Source organism: Lissotriton vulgaris, chromosome 5 (genome assembly GCF_964263255.1).
Source record: "Lissotriton vulgaris chromosome 5, aLisVul1.2, whole genome shotgun sequence".
Taxonomy (NCBI): Eukaryota; Metazoa; Chordata; class Amphibia; order Caudata; family Salamandridae; genus Lissotriton; species Lissotriton vulgaris.
Window position 1 is genome coordinate 284,598,502 of NC_141693.1, and position 19,463 is coordinate 284,617,964.

Sequence of the window (19,463 nt, forward strand, 5' to 3'; positions counted from 1 at the left end):
ACCATTCAACAACAACTGGTTCAAATATGTTCTCTCAATGTTTCAAGCTTTATTACAAATGTCACAAAAAGATGTTAATATTTCACTTCTGTTCTTGGATTTTCGTCACAATAAAATACACTGAACATAATCTTCACAAAAGTTATTTACAAAAGTTTAAGCTATTGCCATTATGAATTACAATAACTTTTATTTAAGTATTAATTATTAAAAAAAATTAAAAGCCATTGTTATTTGTAATATCAATACATTTAAGTTACGTCAATACAACCCATATTGCATTACAAATGCTATAGGTGTCACATTTGCAAAAGTTATAACTATTGGCATTGTAAATGACAAAGCTATTCATTTCTCTATTTTCAAAACCAACACATAAATAAAATATCTCTCATTCACAATACCAATAGCTCAAACTTTCCTAATTCGCGACCTATTGCATTGCAAATGCTTGTTATGCTTTCTGCCCAACAGTGTGGGGGCGACTCTCCTCTGCTCCCACGGAGGAACCGCCGCTGATAACGTGCTTGTGTTCAATGGTTTGTGGCTGAGTTTTGAGAGTTCATGTAACATCCTTCAACAGAGGGTCACATGAAGACATACTCATAAGAATAAAACTGTGTCTTTGCAACACCGCATGGGAAAATTAATCATATACATATTACATTTTGCAAATTTATGCATGAGCAGTTCATCCCGTTCAAAGTTTCTATGGATTCAAGTGCATCTAGCCCTGACTTTATCACAGGATAAACAAGATTACAAAATGTCATGTAAAAACATCAAGGGTACACATGTTCACATCTGGGCTTGTGCAATGGGACAGCTGTGGAGCATACTGGATGGAACATACTGCAGTTTACATGTGACAGTCTGAGTATATATTCACATCATTGACTAGGACTTCTTTGGTTACGAATTATGTCCTTAACCAAATTAAAGTAGAGGGGAAATCAGATTACCCTCGGAAGGTAAACAATGGCTGAGCTCACAAAGAATAGGCAGTAGCAAGGCCAATAGGTTTAAAGCTGATTACCGGCCTTTTTGCTTTGTCAATGATTGTTTTGTTTTGTCATTGAATATTTGTTTAGGTGTCAAAAAGTACACATTGCCTCGATAGTCCCTGGCTCAAGGGAACTACTTTGTGTTTATTGATCCTTCTGTAAGAGCAGAATGCTGTCACTCACAGTGAAGTGAGCTTATGGCTTCAGAGGGCTGACACATTGCTGTATGTTGTAGTGAGTGCAAGAAAATCTGAATGACACAATGTTAGAAATGGGGTTTCTGGTTGGCTAGGGTATGCACCAACGCCAGGCAGAACCCATCACTGTACTCAGGGCAAGTCAGTTACACACGAAAGTCAGGTTTGCAGCGTGGCAGTCCCGCCTGCAGCCCAGCAAGCAGCACAACAAAGCAGGTAGTCCAAATGAAGTTCCTCCTGGCAGGACAGCAGTCCTCTGTCAACGTGCAGATTGTAGAGCCAGCAGCTTATGGTTACAAGTCCCACGCATGCAGAGTCTAAAAACATGGGGCCAGAGCCCCAGTACTTATACTCTAAAATGTCTTTGATGAGGGGGTGACTTCTAAGGAACCCTTAGAAGTGTGCAACAATCTCTTTCAGACAAGCCCTGGCTCCAGACGATCAGTAGGGGGTAAATTATACCTGTGGAGAAGTGTGGCTCAGGGGTTAGAGGCGGCAGACCCGGAAGCTGAGATCGGTCCTGGACCAGGGTTCAATTCCCCGCCTCGGCGGGTCTTGGGCTCAAAAATTCCACGGACTCGATAATTCTCATTCCGGTGCCTACTCGACTCACGGGTTCACACTCTGCGACTCTGGGCAATAGCTTGCTTAATCTCCACTACGGCCCCTCGCGGCGGGATGCCTGGCTTTCACCTTGTGGATACCCTGCTGGGGTTATCTCACAGGGGAATACCAGGACGGGTTCCCAAGGCAAGCGCCTTGATGCCTTCGGGTGATACGTGTGCTATATAAATCGCAATACATTTACATTTACATTTGTGTGAGGGCAGGACACAACCTATACAAATGTTAAGTGTGAACCACCTTTCCCTCGCCCAGCCCAGGAAGACTATCAGTATGCAGATCAATGCAGATGTATCCCATGTCACACCTAGCCCTTACTGTGTGGTGGCTGTCTAAAAAGTATTCATTAAGTGTTGTTGTCACCCAGCCCGGAAGTTTATTGGAGTCAGGCTGCAAAGTACAAAGAGCCATAAGTACAGTGAAATGTCTACTTTGTTAAAGTGCCATTTCTAAAATAGTAATGTAAAATCCAACTACACCAGTGAACAGGATTTATCACCACTGTTCTAAGCATACCAAACATGGCAACACCACTCCTTTCTGATCAGGAATTATCACTTAAAAGTAGATAAGGGAATTCCCAATGCTAGTCTATGAGAGTAGTAGGCCTCTCAGCAGTGAAAATGAAATTGGCTGTTTGTCACTACCAGGGCATGCCACACATAAAGACACATGTCTTAACTTTTACTTATACAGCGCCATGCCAATGGGATAACTAGGGCCTAACTTAGGGATGACCTTTGCGTAATAAAAGGGGAGTTTATGGCTTGGCAAGTAGTTTTACATGCCAAGTCAAAGTGGCTGAGATAGGTTTGAAGGGCTACATTGATGGATGGCATAAGTGGTGCTGCAGGCACACTAGTAGCCTTTACTTTACAGGCACTAGGTATATAAGATACCACTTTACATGTGACTTACAAGTAAATCAAATATGCCAAACCGGTCAAAACCAACCCTTCCATGTTTAGAGGAATGCAAACTATTAGGCCATACTCAAAGATCTCTTTTTACTCTTCAGGATTTCAGTCAAACGTTTTGTGACTTGTCATGTTCTGCCTGCTAGGTTGCAGGCGGGACTGCCACACTGCAAACCTAGTTGCTTCTCTCTCCAGCCAAAGTGATTGAGAAGGCCATTGACAAGCAACTCACAACCCACCTCCAACTTTACAATCTTCTAGATAACACTCAATCAGGATTCAGAAAGAACCACATCACTGAAACAGCAATCTTTGAAGCCGCCAATGACATTAGAATCATCCTGGATTTAGGAGAAACCGGTTTTCATCCTGCTCAAGCTCTCTGCAGCATTTAACACAGTCTCCCACAACACTCTCACCAGAATACTCCACAAGGGCCCACTCTCAAATGGATCTGCTCCTTCCTCCCGAAAAGAACCCAAAGGGCCAGGCTGCCACCCTTCACATCAGAGACCAATAAACTGATAGGCAGAAATCCCACAGGGATTGTCCCTCAGCCCCACCCTGTTCAACATATACATGACACCGCTCACCAACATTATCCAATACCAGGACATCACCATCATCTCCTAAGCCAATGACACCCAACTAATCCTCCCGACAAACAAGACAACCATCACCAGAACCAATTTCACCAAATGCATGACCATGGAACCAGCCTGGATGCGAATCAACTGCCTGAAGCTCAACTCCAACAAGACAGAAGTGCTGAGCTTCGGCAACAAGACTTCATCATGGAACTCCACCTGGGGACTGTCGGTGCAAGGGCCAATGCCCACACCCACAGAGCACATAAGAAATCTAGAAAACATCCTAGACGACAATCTCAACATGACAGCTCAAATAAAGGCAGTATGCACCTCCTGCTTCCACATCATATGCATGCTGCGAAAGATCCTCAAATGGTTGCCTAAGAACACCAGACTGACTGTCATGCAAGCACTCATCACCAGCAGGCTGTACTACAGCAACACTCTACGCCGGAATCTCAGACAACTAAGATAAGAGACCATCCAGAACAGCACTGCAAGACACACACTCGACCTCCAACCCACATCACACCGCACCTCAGGAAGCTTCACTGGCTCACCATTCACAAGCACAGACAATTCAAAATTCTCAAGCACAATCAATCAAGGCATTTATAGAGCGCACTACTCACCTGTGAGGGTCTCAAGGCGCTAGGGGGGATGCTGCTACTGTTCGAAGAGCCAGGTCTTGAGGTGTTTCCTGAAGCTGAGATGGTCCTGGGTCAGTCGTAGGTGAGTGGGGAGGGAGTTCCAGGTCTTCGCAGCCAGGTAGGAGAATGATCTTCCTCCGGAGGTGGTTCTTCGAATTCGGGGGATGATGGCGAGGGCGAGGGTGGTGGAGCGAAGCTGGCGGGTTGGGGCGTAGAACGAGAGTCGGCTGTTGAGGTAGTCTGGGCCCACGTTGTGGAGCGCCTTGTGTGCGTGGGTGAGCAGTCTGAATGTGATCCTTTTGTTGACAGGGAGCCAGTGCAGGTTTCTCAAGTGGGTGGTTATGTGGCTGTGGCGAGGGATGTCAAGGATGAGTCGTGCGGCGGTGTTTTGTATTTGCTGGAGCCTAGTCTGGAGTTTGGCGGTGGTTCCTGCGTATAGGGCGTTCCCGTAGTCCAGTCGGCTGATGACGAGGGCCTGGGTGACTGTTCTTCTGGTTTCTGTGGGGATCCACCAGAAGATCTTCCGAAGCATTCTCAGGGTGTTGAAGCATGAGGATGAGACGGTGTTGACTTGTTTGGTCATCGTGAGGGAGGAATCCAGGATAAAAACCAGTTTGCGTGCGTGGTCCGTGGGTGTCGGTGCGGTTCCCAGCGCCGGGGGCCATCAAGAGTTATCCCAGGCAGATGGGGATTGTCCTAGGATGAGGACTTCTGTCTTGTCTGAGTTGAGCTTGAGACGGCTGTGCTTCATCCAGTCTGCTACTTCTTTAATCCCTTCCTGGAAGTTGGTTTTGGCGGTGGCTGGGTCCTTGGTGAGGGAAAGTATCAGCTGGGTGTCGTCGGCGGAGGAGATGATGTTGATGTCGTGTTTTCGTGCGATTTTGGCGAGGGGGTTCATGTAGATGTTGAAGAATGTTGGGCTAAGTGAGGATCCTTGAGGAACGCCACAGATGATTTCGGTGGCCGCGGATCGGAAGGGGGGGAGGCGGACTCCCTGGGTTCTTCCGGAGAGGAACGAGATGATCCATTCCAGGGCTTTCCCTTGGATTCCAGTGTTGCTGAGGTGCTGTATTAGTGTGCGGTGGCATACGGTGTCGAAGGCTGCTGAGAGGTCCAGGAGGATGAGGGCAGCTGTTACCCCATATAGAAAGCTCTACACAACACAGGACCAGAATACCTGAACAGCCTCATACACTTTCACCAACCCACCAGACACCAATGCTCTGCCCTACTCTTACTGAAATACCCTTGCGAATGCAAAACTGCAGGTCACTCATTCTCCTACATCGCACCCAAGACATGGAACAACCTACATCAACACCTCTTAGTCACTTTCTAATAAAGTAGGAAGGTGCACCATACATTGATTACGTTCAAAACATATTTTGACATTTTGATATATCTTTTGAACTTAATCAATATATGGTGCACCCTCCCACTCAATTAGAATTTGTTTAGTCCTATCAAGACTGCATTTTGGCAGTGGGTGCTTGGAGCGTGTGCACAAAAGCCAAGTACATGGCATTCATCTTATTATCTGTGATGAATTTGGGGATATCAGGATAAGTGTGACTCCCTTTTTGGTATCCACTGTCGTGGTGTGGTTAATTGTACCTCTTCATCACTTCTTCAGTTCAACAGGAAGCTAAAGACCTGACTTTTCATATAAGCACCTTGGGACCAAACACCTGCCTAATCGCCTGGATCCCCCCTTGGGTGATTAGTACGTCATACAAATCAATATAACATAGAACAACATTGTACTCTTACATGTACACATACATTCAGTACATACACTTTATCTGCGTGCAGTTTAGCACTGATGCTTTTCTATCATTAAACAGGGTGTGTTATTTCAAAACACAAACACTGCCAGCACACACTCACTACGTGCGCACTGCCTAACGCTTAACCCTTCTTGTATTGTACTTCTAGCAAGCACACATACACTGAACACATGCTGTCCCTGCACACAAACTTCATAGCACTACATATCTCTAATGTATTTCTCACAGGCATGCCTACACCCAGCGTATCTACTAACCATACATGTACTGTACAGTACTGTTCCATCCTTGTACTGTACCCTTCCCAGGCACACATTCAACCAACACAGAGTCACTACTCCTGCGCTATGCAGCACTCCTCATCTACTTGATGTAGGCCAAAGGTGAGTTTCAACACACAGCTGCGATACTTTTAAGAAGGTGAATGTGCTTTTACCCAGTGATACAGGTTAAAAAGGACCTTTTCACTCCTGCTGATCACTGCACGCTATGCTGTCACTCCCATGCTCATGCTGCTTAACTCCTGATGTAGGAAGAAGACTTCCACCACTATGGGAGCAGCGCTTGGGGGACCCTCCCAGTCCAACAAGACCACAATCCGTGAGACAGGCCTATGTCATGACAAACACACATGATTCATGTACGCCTAAGACAAAATAATCAGCATTAAGGATCTAGGCAACAGGATCAGCGCAGGACACGTATCTTACCATGCAGAGGACTTTTACATCCCCCGAAAAATTATAATCAGCAAAATAGTGTAGGAAGTGTTACTCCATTTATGAAGAGACCTGCAGAGCGTGGACGTGCCATGTATAATGAAAGCATTTGACTATGACAGTATTTAAAAAGAGGAAAAGGTTGCAGATAACTCCAAACTGTACTATGCAAAAATGTATGAAAAAAGATAACAAGAAGGCACATAACATTAACGAAAAGTCAAACTATACTTGGTGATCACACTTGTAATCTTTAAAACTACCCAACACTCGTGAGTATTCTGAACCAGTTGGGTCACACTAAAAGTCAAGGGGAGATTGTTTTTGTGCAGATACAGACACCCCCCTGCACAAAAACAATCATTTGAGGTGATTTCCTCTTCCAATGTGTGCTGTAGAATGCACAACGTATTGAAAGAGGAAACAAACGAGTAGAAATGAAAACATTTCTCCTTGTTGCACCTTGCTACGCAACCCCTAGGGTGGTGTAGCATTCTGACGCATTTGTAGATTCACGATTTCTCGTAAATCTGGAAATGCATCAGTGGACATGGGTGTTGCGTGGGAACACCCATAGCAACACCCATGTCACGCCCCTAACATGCAAAGTGTAGCGCGTACAGGGGCGATATTTAAAGCACCGATTAAGTCACGCAGGGTGACTTTACCTGTGCTTGTAAATATCACTCAGCAGGCTGCGCCACCGGTGCATCACGCAAGGGGCTTGTAAATCTGCCCCTCGGTTTTATCTCTACTCTGAGATAGTGGTGTAACACAAAACGGCGAGGCCCCTGTGCGGAATGTGCTGAGGGGCCCAAGTCTCCAGTATCTCAGAATTATACATAGGCTTTCAGTTTCATGGGTGACCCCTGAAGGGAAATGCGGCCTTCTCAAGGTTTGGGTCCCCTCTGCACCACTGGGGCTGCAGGGGCCTGTGTTAAGACCCTGCTCGGAAGCGTCTACGGGTGGACGCTGATCTCACGTGTCCCGGAGAGGGCTCCAGATAGCTGGCTCTACCTTTCCATGATTCTAGTAAGGGGCATTAATATTTTATTATTGCTGCAGAGATTTTGGGCGGGAATGTAGAGAGAGTCACATCAGGAGAGGTGGCTGGTGCTCGATTCTGAATCTGAGAACCGCTGATACATGATCCAGCGTCCTAACTTAAATCAAGTAAGTTCCTTCACAGGACACTAATGTCGATTTTTTGTGCCACTGTGACATGTTCGCTTTTTTTTCACCAGAAACCACGGGGCTCTTTGAAGCCCCATGGTTTGGTAGAGGGAAGTCTAGAGCGCAGACAGGCTTAATAATTAGGTCTTGCATTCAAAGCAGCCCCACCACCAAGGTCTTTCACTTACAGCAGGGTTCTCCAAAGTCGGTCCTGGAGGGCCGGATCCATGCCAGATTTTTGAAACAGCCACATTTATCCAAATGGGGATACGTTAAAAATCTGGTATGGATCCAGCACTCCAGGATAGGAGAACCCTGACTTACAGGATAGTGATGAGAGCAAGGGTTTGACTTTGCTCATTAGGTTGAAACAGCTTCCAACAAACAACCCTGTGGCCACAAATGCTACCCCCTCATTAAATATGAACACCATCTTCTTGACACTGTGTATCTGAACAGGTTCTCGTTTAGAGGTCCGAGATATACACAGCGACTAGTGGACCATTCGGACCATGGATGTAAAGAGGGTGAATTCAGTTTTACTGCTGTTTCATTGCATCCAACCCTCGAACCGTTTGAGTAGACTGTGCAAATTTGAGATATTACATTAACCTTTAGAGAAGCACACATACAGACACCTGTGTATCGTCTACATATGATTGGACCCGCACCCGGGAATCGTCAAATGGTCGACACAGGAGGCCAGATGGATGTGAAACTTGACTCTTGTGGACAACAGAGATGGGTGAGACTAATCTGGACAGAATAGTGCCTAGTTTATATGTCAAAATATCGTGTAAATAGTGCCCTACAAAAATACTGTAGCTGGAATACCTACTATCCCAACATTGTGAAATTAAGTATATATAGGTAAATTCACTAACCTACACAACATTGTGGCAGTTGATGTTCCCCTCACCATCTGATAAGGTTTGGTTTAAACATGTTCCTCAGTATATTGTCCTTGTTGATAACTTAGGAGCTGTGAGGGATGGGGGTTGGGTGAAGTTCTATTTCTAGGCACTCCCAGGGGGAAGAGTTAATTGTAGAACAGGGCTGGATAGTGTGGGTTAAATACCCACAAGGTACCTACCTCTAGGAATCCAGCTAATCCCACATTGATATAGGTAATTTTAAAACCTCCCTCTATGAACATAACTGTTCCCTTATTTCCAGGGTATAAACATAATGATAAAGTAATATGAATAAATCTCCGAAGAAAGACTTAATCTAGTTTATTTTTCAAATATAAATAGATCATTCACTTTTATGAACAGAATCAAATAAATTAGTGGTCCTTTACTTAAAAAATATACTTGCAATCAGTTGAAAATGGTGATGTTTAACTGAAACTTTTCCTGAAGCTTGTCCACTCCAAACAGCATAATTCAATGTGCTGGAATAATAACAGAATACAGTTTTGCTGAAAGTGACTTATAATTATCCAAGTAGCATTTGGAATGGATTGGTCTTCAAAAGTACTGTGTGACTCACATTGATAGCTTAATGTATTTAGGGAGCCAGTAAGTTTCCTGCATCAGCAACACTGTCGCTGTAGGCCATAGAAGCCTTTGCGCCCAAACAGCATCTTTGCTTGATGTGATTTGGAGTCATCCCTTGGTACTTTGCGGCTGCTTTTCTTTTCGCACGCGTCATTTGACAGGAATATCTGGATTCCAGGAGCCAATGAACTGTCTGAATTTGGGTGCAAAATGTTCTTTGTCAATAGCTCCAGTATGGGAAAAAAATGGCTGTGTGGCTTGTAATAGTAAATTATCTCTAAATGATAGCCACTTCCTGTAGTTTACAACTGGGAATCAATGGGTATTAACCCCTGATTCCACAGGGCAGGTCTGGCATGACTAGGTCCTATGGCGGAGGCTTTCTCAGGAGGATGTCCCTCTTTCCCACCATGTTTATTTAAATGCCCCCGCTTCTCTTGGGCAGACAAACCCTCAGATACACCAATAAGGTCATAAAGACACTTACCAAGATGGCTAGCTGGCACATTTTTATCTTTATTCATCTTAGTACCTGACACAGAGAAGCTATGCCACCCATCTCACTGATCGCTGAGAACATCAACCTGCCCTTTCCCTTGTCCCTTTGTTAGGAACTGCACAACCCTTTTGCTGTACAACATCAACGCATTGATACAAAAGAACTCTCGGGCATTGGAGAAAACAGTAATCACTCATAGATGGTGTATCACTAACTGTGTATTCAGACTATCCCTAATGGCTCTGGGAGACAGGTGAAAAGAGATCCAATTCACTTAATTTATGTAAGGACTGGGGCAATGTTGTCGCCCCTTATGTCTAGGAGGTTCTTGGATCTTGCCTGTGGCTCCTGAGTACTTCTTTGACCTTTGTTATAGTTAGTATAAGAGCAAGGCTGGCTAAATTTGTGAACTGGTGTGCATACGAGGAATACTCACTAATCTACGAGCTCAGCGGTGCTCCCTGTCGAAGTCAAGGATAGGCCTTGCTGTGCACCAGATCCCACACCTGCAGAACAGAGTGGAGCCCCACCGACCCTTTCTCACTCGTGAGTGGCGGCTCTACAGTGGTGACCCGCTATGCATCACATACTCTGAGTCATACCGGGAGCCTGAAGAGGCAGAAGACTAGGGGTTACGTGGGGAATCTGCCTGCTGGTGTTTTGAGCCAGCCCTATGGGGGAACACGGAGCCCCTCTGAACCCAAGGGCGGTGTCCCACCTCCAAGGGCAACCTGTCTTCAAGGACTTCCGGAGGTAACTGGTGTTACTGGCAGAACATACCCACTGAGAGGCTCTTGGAGCACTCTCATGCCCACAGTGCCTCACCAGCAGGCTCTCAACCAAGTGGCCTCCATTTCACTCCACCACCCATGTTAATATCAGCGCTGAAACCAGCTCTAACCATGCTCAGCAGACACTCTTATTGTGCTCCATCCTAACCAGAAGAGTAAGCAACAATCACCCATTCTGAGCAATGTCATTACACAAACAGGGATAAAACAAGACGTGGTAATAAACGTAATTGATGATTATTCCTATATGCATACCCCAGTCAACATGCATACCAAATACTGCTGTTCTTGTCAACTAGTAACAAGATAACCCAGATTTCATTGAGGGGATGGGTCTCTTTTGGGGGGCGGGGGATAAATTACTTGGAGAAGTGTGTGTGAAGACTACTGGATGGAATGGAGATCTTCATTAGGTTAAGTACAAACCATATACATTGTAGAAGCCCACATGGTGTCAGTAGTGTTGTCCACGCATACATTATTTCCAGCCTAAGCATCTCTCATGCTACTCTACATGTAGGATAGGTTTCCATGTGACGCAGAAGTGACGCAAAGCCTCCTGCAAGTAAAATGGAGGTTCTATAGGGACTGGTTCATTTATTGTTAGACTGCTGTTCCCTGGGAGCTTTAATGCTGGTGGGCTCATCGGTGGTACTCCCAAAAAAGGCAGCTGTGTTCCGTTCCGGCCTAAACCAAAGCAGGTAGCATTTAGGGAGAAAGAAGGCTCCCAGGATTCCTTGGGTGCACAGCAAGATGACGGAGACCTGCACTACTGGCTTGTAAGAGTCCTGAACTGTGGAGTAGGTTGGGATAAAGAAGATCCAGGCAATGAAGTATAACAGCAAGGCACGGGTGATGCCACGGGCAAGGTTGTACTTCCCGGATGGGGTGTGCACCAGGAAGGTGCACAGGAAGCATATGCAGGCCAGTCCTCCATTCAAGCTAAGCAGCAGGCCAAACTCCACCAAGGACTGGGTGGAACAGTGGAGCAGGATCTCATGTTCTGACTCGCTGTCACTAGTCTCGACTTTAGGAGGCACTACGCTGATGTACCAAAAGCAGATGGCACTCTGGATCAATAGGCAGAGAGCCACAATCAGCCAACATCCTTTGCCATGGAGCCACTCAAGGTAAATGTTGGGACAGTGAGAGAGCTCAGCTGCCAGAACAAGTTTCAGTAATTTAACCAGGAAGAGGGCAAGGCAGGTGGTCAGGCTAAATGCCAGCAGAGGCTGTTGGATGGCACATGTGTACTTGTTTGGTTTCCCTATGAAGGTGGCACTGGTGCCACATGCAACAAGCAGTGACAGTAAGATGGCAAAGCACATTTTGCCTCCTGATGACTGTATAAGAGGAGTGTGGAGATGCTTCAAGAAGAGCCCTGCGACAGCCAGGATGAGAAGAATGACAAGTGATATAAGGACCAGCAGCAGCACAGCGAAGGGGTTCTCCCAGGAGACGTATATCAGAACCTGGTTGTAGCACTCAGAGCTTCTGGCTGGAGACCAGGTCTGTGGAGGACACCGGGTACATGCTTCATCTTCTAGTTATCAAAAGAGAGAGAAAGGGAGAAAGCATTACAAGAAGCCGTAAATTCTGGCAAACTTGTGTACAAGTGAAAAATTGACCTGCTGGTTCACAGTGCGAAAAGCTATCTATCCTCCAATGAATAGCTTGCTTTATAGACAACATATTGTGCTCTTTCGAATGCCTCCTTCTCTGGGTCAACCCCTCCACATACTCACCAGGTGCTCTCTTGAAAAAGCCCTCCATGCAGTCAACACAGTCATAGCAGCAGGAGTAGAAACCACGCATCCTCTTGATCTGACCTTCTCCACACTTGTTGTTGCACATTGACCCAGGCACCTGTAGGGAATAAAGAGTAAAAGAACAGTCTGATACCTGCAGAATGAAAAATTGTCTAGCAGACGCGACAAAGAATTTTCAATTCTATTAAGGACACGGAGGCGAGGATTATGCTTCTCTTCACTTTACTGACATAAACAGCAGCCAATAAGAAACTTTAAACTGGCATGACCCCGGAAGGACAACCCCCTCCAACAGTATGCACCAATCACTATCAAGTCCACTGTATATCTGTCCATGTTTATCAATACGACCTCCTCTTTCTTTGCGACACATCATCAGTCCAACAAGACCGGAGGCCAACGTGGCAACCATCGCATCCATCGTCGAGGAAGGCACCTCCTGCACCACGTCACAGATTTCCAGAGCATAGACTGTTCACCTCATGTCTGCTTGTGCTGATCTCCTGAAACAAGAACATAAGTCGTAATGGCCATTCCCAAACTTGGAAATACAACAAGCCAATAACAATCATTCGGGTGGGTACAAGAATTCATCAACCATATAACATTGCATGAAATACAATCCTGCAAGCCCGGGTGGGATAATCCTCGCCTCCGTGTCCTTAATAGAATTGAAAATTCTTTGTCGCGTCTGCTAGACAATTTTTCATTCTATGTCAGTCCACGGAGGCTCAGATTATGCTAGTTTAAAGTTTATCCACCACCACCGAGGCCACATCCACAATAGGCTTATGATAAAACACTTTAAAGGTGGAATCAGAAGACCAATCTGCCGCAGTCATGATATCTTGAAGCCGGGAGCCGGCACCAAAGGATTTTGAGGCCATAGCCCCTCTCACAGAATGAGCCCCAAATATAGAGGTATCAATACCCGCCAGGCCCAACAACCAGGTAACCCACCTGGCCAGAGTTGCACTGGTGACTGGGCGGAAAGGTTTCTGTAATGAAATCAACAGTTGACCAAAACCAGTTCTAAATTCCCTAGTACAATCCTCGTATACCTTCAAACATTTGACCACACATAATTTACTGTGATGAGGAAATGCAGGATATGCAATACATTTGGTATGCGTTTTTGTACGCCTAGAGATCGTAAAAGAAACTCCCGTGGGAGTGAATACTCTACCTGATAAATCCAAGGCCCGAATATCCGACACTCGCCTGCATGAAACCAGGCAGAGGAGAAGTGTAAGTTTAGCCGAGAGCTGTTTGCGAGACAGACCCTCATTAGCCGGCCAGGCCGTCAAAAAACGTAGGACCACTGACACGTCCCAGAGTTCAGTATACCTGGGTTGAGGGGGCTTCACTAAGCGGACCCCCCTGACCACCCTGCACACCAAAGGGTGTTCCCCAACGGGCTTACCGTCAACATGCGGGTGCCCCGCGGAGATCGCCGATCGGAAGTTATTCACTGTGCGATAAGCCAGACCAGACCGCGCCAGTTCCGATAAAAAATTCGCTATGACAGTAATATCGGATCCCATCGGATCCCCCTGCCGTTCGTTACACCAACCAACCCATCGTCTCCAAGCTGACTCATATCGCTTGTGGGTGGAAGGTGCCCATGCCTGAGATAGGAAAAAGAGAGTGTCCTCTGAAACTCCCGGCATTTGCCAACGTCGCCGGAAAGTCTCCACGCCATGAGGGACAACTGATTCTGAAGGACCAGCGGGTGGGGAAGACCCACCGGGTCCGTGAGAAGATCCGGGAACGTCGAAATTTGCACCGGCGCTGCACAGGTGAGACTCATTGCCACCGGGAACCACGCTTGTGCTTTCCAGCACGGTGAGACCAAGACCAATTCCGCTTTCTGCCTCCGAACCTGAGCTAGAACTCTCGGGATCATGATAAAAGGAGGAAACGCATACAGAATGCCCGTCGTCCACGATTGAAGGAAGGCGTCCGAGCTGATCGCCAAGGGATCTGGGCGCCAGCTGTAAAACTGGGGAAGTTGCCTGTTGAGCCGAGAGGCAAAAAGGTCTACCACACACGGACCCCATTTGTGGTTCAATGCCCCGAAGATTCGAGGGTGCAGTCTCCAATCGCTCGCATCTCTCAAGTATCGAGAGTTCCAATCCGCCGCTACGTTGGCAGACCCCGGAATATATTCCGCCGTCACCGAAATTTGATGGGCCAGGCAATAGTGCCAGAAATCCTTCGCTATCTCCGCCAGGAGGCGAGACCTGGTCCCTCCCAGGCGATTTATGTATCGCACCGCGGACACATTGTCCATGCGTAGGAGAATGCAGCATGACACTTTCTGAGGGGACAGGGTGCGAATCGCAAAGGAACCCGCCAGAAGTTCCAGGCAATTGATGTGGAGACTCAGCTCGTCGCTGGACCATCGGCCCCCCGTCTCCACCGAGCCGCAACGGGCTCCCCAGCCCCAGCGGCTGGCATCCGACTCTATCACCACTTCCGGGGTGGCCGCGAAAATGGCTCTGCCATTCCACGCATCCATATGCTCTAACCACCAGTTCATCTCCGTACGAGCCTCTGGCGAAAGGGAAACGTGTTGAGCGTAAGTCAGACCCTTGCGCAAGTGCAATGCCTTCAAACGCTGCAAGGCCCTGTAATGTAAAGGGCCCGGAAATATCGCCTGGATCGATGACGCTAGAAGTCCGACCAGACGCGCCAAAATCCTCAAGGAGATTGTCGGAGAGGCAAGCGCTCTCCTCAACTCCTTCCTGATAGCCACCCTCTTCTTGAGGGGCAAGAGTAGTTGAGCTTTCACAGAGTCGACCTGGAAACCCAGGAATTCCATCACCTGAGAAGGTTGCAAGATGGACTTCTGCAAATCCAGAAGGAAACCCAAGTCCTGAAGAAGTTGAATCGTCCAGGACAGATGGAGAGATACCATCTCCGGCGACCGACCTAAAATCAGTATGTCGTCGAGGTAAATGATGAGGCGAACGCCCCGTTCCCTCAAGTTCTGTACCACGGGTCTCATCAACTTGGTGAAACACCATGGGGCGGACGACAGCCCAAAGGGCATGGCCGAAAACTCGAACCACTGGTCGCGCCACTGAAACTGTAGAAAACGCCGGTGAGGGGGATAAATGGACACCGCCAGGTAGGCGTCTTTTAAGTCCAGGCGTACCATCCAATCTTGCTCTAGGAGGATGTCGCGTAGCAGGTGTATACCTTCCATTTTGAAGTGTCGATACACCACCCAGCCGTTGAATTCCCTGAGGTTCAACACTAGCCGATACCCCTGGTCCTTTTTGGGGACCACGAAGACAGTGCTCACGAAGCCCAGGTCGTGTGGAATGGCTTCCACAATCGCGCCCTTCTGGAGTAAGGAGCATATCTCTGCGTCGATGAAACTCTGCTCTGTCTGGGAAAAATGCAGGGCATTTGGTCTCCGCCGTTGGCTCGGGGAGGCATAGAACTCTATGTGAAACCCCTGTACTGTCTGCAACACCCAAGGGTCGCTCGTGAGCGTGCGCCACCTGTGGAGAAAAAGAGACAGTCTGCCTCCCACCATATGTTCCGACGGACACAAAAGTCGTACCTGAGTAGGAGTTGTCTCCAGAACCATTCTGCTGGCCACGATAGGATCCTCTCTGTCCTTTGCCCCTGCCTCCTCTATCGCGGGAGGGGTAGAAGTTGGAGCGTCTGTTGCCTCTGCCTCTCTGATCTGCTCCACGTGAGGTCTGTGCATAACCTCGGCCGGACCCTCGAACTCGTGGGCGTCCGGCCCTATCAAAAACACCAGTGTGGAAAACCTTCTTGATATTTGATTGCGCCCGGTCCAGCGCGGAGAAGGTGGCAACGTACTTGCCCATTTCTCTAACAAATTTGTCTCCAAAGAGCATACCATTGGCGAGGGAACCAGGTTCGGTAGGGGCCATTTCCGCCAGCTGGGAGTCGATTCTCATAAGAAAGGAGCGTCTCCGCTCCGTAGACAGGGCCACATTTGCGTTCCCTAAAAAGCACATGGCACGTTGTGCCCATTCAAGGATCTCTGACACATCCAGTGGCACCTTCCTATCCTTTGCCTTGACAGCTGCGTCCAGAATCTTTGTGAGGGGTCCAGCTACGTCCAACATTTTGTCCTGACACCCTCGCCAGGCCCTATCTAATCCTTTTTTCGGATCTTTCGCAAACTTTCTCATAAAGGCCGCCATTGTGGGGTCCAAGTCCGGTGTATCAGCCACCTTCCCTGTCAAGGATGGCCTGGGACATTCAGATCTGAGCGTGGCCCTGACACTATTGTCGAAACCCTGTCGCAGGTTATTACTCACATAATGCGCCACCTCCGGGCACGGCACCCATTCCGTGGATCTAGGGTGTACAATGTTGTTTGGATCAAACAGAAGATTCTTCGGCGCCTGACTATCATCAGCCTTATAGGCGGTGTGTTTCACCTTCTTCGATCTCTTTCTGGACATCACCGAGTCCACCTCAGAATCAGAAGTGACAGGTGGGGAGGGGGACGAATCCCCAGACGTATCCATAACCATTGAGCCATGATCCTTCATCACATTCCTGGCCATCTGTGCTAACACCTGGGCCGAGGCTTGAGGAGAGGTATCACTCTGCCGGGCTGACTTAAACTTCCTCTTGCCATACTTCTGAAGGGTGTGAGTAAAAGGCTTGAGAGCCTTGATCAATGCCTTATTCACCGACCCCTGGACATGGGTATCCAGAGCCTCAACCAAATTTTCCTCCAATTGCTCTTCCTGTGGCTCATACTCATCGTATTCATTATAATCTGCCCATTGGGTATCCTCCTCGGCGTAGTACGCCATAGCGCTAAAGCAGGGAGGTGTGGAGGAACTTCAACAGGGGGGGAGCAGCCCAGGGGTGCCTCAAATACACACACACACACTGTAGTCGGAAATAATCACCACTCTGTGAGGCTAAGATCGAGGTGGAAGGAGACCCCCTTTTTGCACACCAAGCTCCCCTAGAGCAGAGCTCTAATACGGATACGCTCCGTTTAGCGTTCTGATGAGGCCAGGACTTATGCAGTCTACAAACGCGCGCTGCGTGAGGAGCCGGTAATGTGAGGAAAACGAAAGCCGGCTCTTCGCGCATGCGCGCTGCGTGTGGGGCCGGGCTCGACTGCCTCCTGAGCGCGAGCGTCTCGCGTCTGCCTCCTCCTGCTCCACCGCCCCCTACCGAGCGCACAGCATGCCTCGGATCGCGCGCGGAAGACAGAAATCACCCGCACGGGCACAAACAATGCAACGGGTCAAGCCCTGTAAAATAAGGCGCAATTACAAAATACACCATACAAAACAAATCACGAGCGAGGGTCCGCTCCGTAACAACAAATCACAGGCGCGCGCGCGCGCCGTCAACAATCACCGCCCCGACACACATTACCCCCAAGAAAAGAAGTAATATAGAAGGGCACTTAACTCGCTGCTGCAGCAGCAAAGAAAGAGGAGGTCGTATTGATAAACATGGACAGATATACAGTGGACTTGATAGTGATTGGTGCATACTGTTGGAGGGGGTTGTCCTTCCGGGGTCATGCCAGTTTAAAGTTTCTTATTGGCTGCTGTTTATGTCAGTAAAGTGAAGAGAAGCATAATCTGAGCCTCCGTGGACTGACATAGAATTTCAATTTACAGGCAAAGGATTAATCGGGCAGCTCCATAGCAAGCTAATTAGGTGCTCTCCATAGGGTTCCTGAAGGCTCACCGTTGCCACTGATGCTCTTCATCATGTAGCCTTACTCTGCTCTTTCATATCATGGAGATATGAAGTTCAGTACCAGCCTGGACCATCGATGCCCCTCTCTCGTGATTACTGGCAGGAAGTCCAACAATGGACCATATTTAACTTCCTAACATTAAATGGAAAAAAATATGAACTTTTAATTATTGCAGAAATAAAGGTATCTGGGAGAGGTCACTTTGGCCGAGTTGTCTGGAGCCAGGTCCTACTCCTGTCTCTCAAGTGAAACAGTGATCTCTCTGCATTATGAGCCCTTTAGGCATTCTCAAATAGATGCTTTCTGCAGCGCTTATTTTAACACACTGTGGGCCTCATTTATGTTTTTTTTGTTATAGGGCAGCGCAGCAGGCCTTGCTACTGCACTGCCCAACAGCAAAAGAAAAGGTCAGCAATTTGTTGTATCTATTAGATACAGCACATTCAATGTCCTTTTCCCCTGCACCGGTGCACAATGGGCTGAGTGCGCCAACGCAACCAGGGTTGCACTATGGTGCAAGGGTGCCTATGTTGCAGGGATGATTATTTTTGTGCAGGAAGGGAAACCTTTCTGCACAAAAACAATCACAAGAGGCCTTTCCCTCTTTCTATGTGTGCTGCAGAATGCAAAAACGAGGATAAATAAAAATATTTCTCCTCGTTGTGTCTCCCCTGAGGAGGCGTACGTTTTTGGCCCTACCTCAGATTTGCAATTTTTTTTTTTTTTTTTTGAAAACCTTTATTGAGCCTTCACAGTTAGTACACAGCTTGCCGCCTACAACCCAACCGGGCCGGCCGCTAAGGAAGCGTTAAGCAAATAGACATTCATTATTACAGTACAATTGCACCTGCGGTCGTGAGGACATGAGGATGGAGCTCCAGAAAGAAATTGTGAAGAAAAATTGCGAATGGTCCATGCCGAATTAAGAGGTTTTCGTTTTCTGTTTTGTACCTAAAAAAGAACATTCAAAACTTCGGGAAATCACATTGCCATCGATACAGGAAACTTAATGCTAGTTAGGTGGAAGCGTACTTCTGAGTCCAAGCCAACAGCACTTTGCACACCTTGGTAGGTACCGTATTAGTCGTCCCATTCCGTTACTCCGCCCCCACCCGGTGTTGCCCCCCCCACCACTAAGCCCTTTCCGCACATTCATTCTTCCTCGTCCGACTCTAGTGTGTCACCTTCAGGAAGTGGCTCACAAATCTCACCTCGGTAAACGTTCCATGGGGACCAAACTTTGTTCCACTTGGCCGGGCACCCCCTGTTCAAATACACTGCCCGTTCTGTGACCATGGCCCTGTCCATATTAACGCACCATTGCGAGGCCTTCGGTAGGTCCGCCACCCCCCAGCGCTGCGCGATATCCCTCTTGGCCATCATCATTCCAAGCGTTACCCAGAGGCGGCCATGCCGGGACAGGTCAGTTGGCTCCCACACATTAAGAAGGCAGCGACGAGGCTCTGGGAGCACGGAGACCTCCAGCACCTGTGATATGGTGCGCATGACCTGA

General features: G+C 47.7%; 3 protein-coding genes across 3 annotated transcripts in view; all 3 read right to left on the minus strand.

Moving 5' to 3' along the window:
- LOC147710707 (taste receptor type 1 member 3-like) overlaps nt 1-9,671 on the minus strand; it is an 88,401-nt gene extending 78,730 nt beyond the window's left edge. The window contains exon 1 of the mRNA XM_086919380.1: nt 9,651-9,671. Within this exon, the coding sequence (XP_086775506.1) occupies nt 9,651-9,671 (21 nt within the window). The remainder of the gene's footprint in view (nt 1-9,650) is intronic.
- Nucleotides 9,672-11,046: 1,375 nt separating this feature from the next.
- Nucleotides 11,047-19,463, minus strand: part of TAS1R3 (taste 1 receptor member 3) — an 85,977-nt gene continuing 77,560 nt past the window's right edge. Inside the window, exons 5-6 of the mRNA XM_086919381.1 lie at nt 12,199-12,319; nt 11,047-11,996 (exon numbers count right to left, since the gene is read on the minus strand). Of these exons, the coding sequence (XP_086775507.1) occupies nt 11,047-11,996; nt 12,199-12,319 (1,071 nt within the window). The remainder of the gene's footprint in view (nt 11,997-12,198; nt 12,320-19,463) is intronic.
- LOC147710709 (uncharacterized) lies at nt 12,703-17,298 on the minus strand. The gene is made up of 2 exons (XM_086922581.1): nt 15,797-17,298; nt 12,703-12,725 (listed from the first exon to the last, which is right to left on the minus strand). The coding sequence occupies exons 1-2, from the start codon at nt 17,034-17,036 to the stop codon at nt 12,703-12,705; spliced, it is 1,263 nt and encodes a 420-aa protein (XP_086778707.1). The 5' UTR covers nt 17,037-17,298.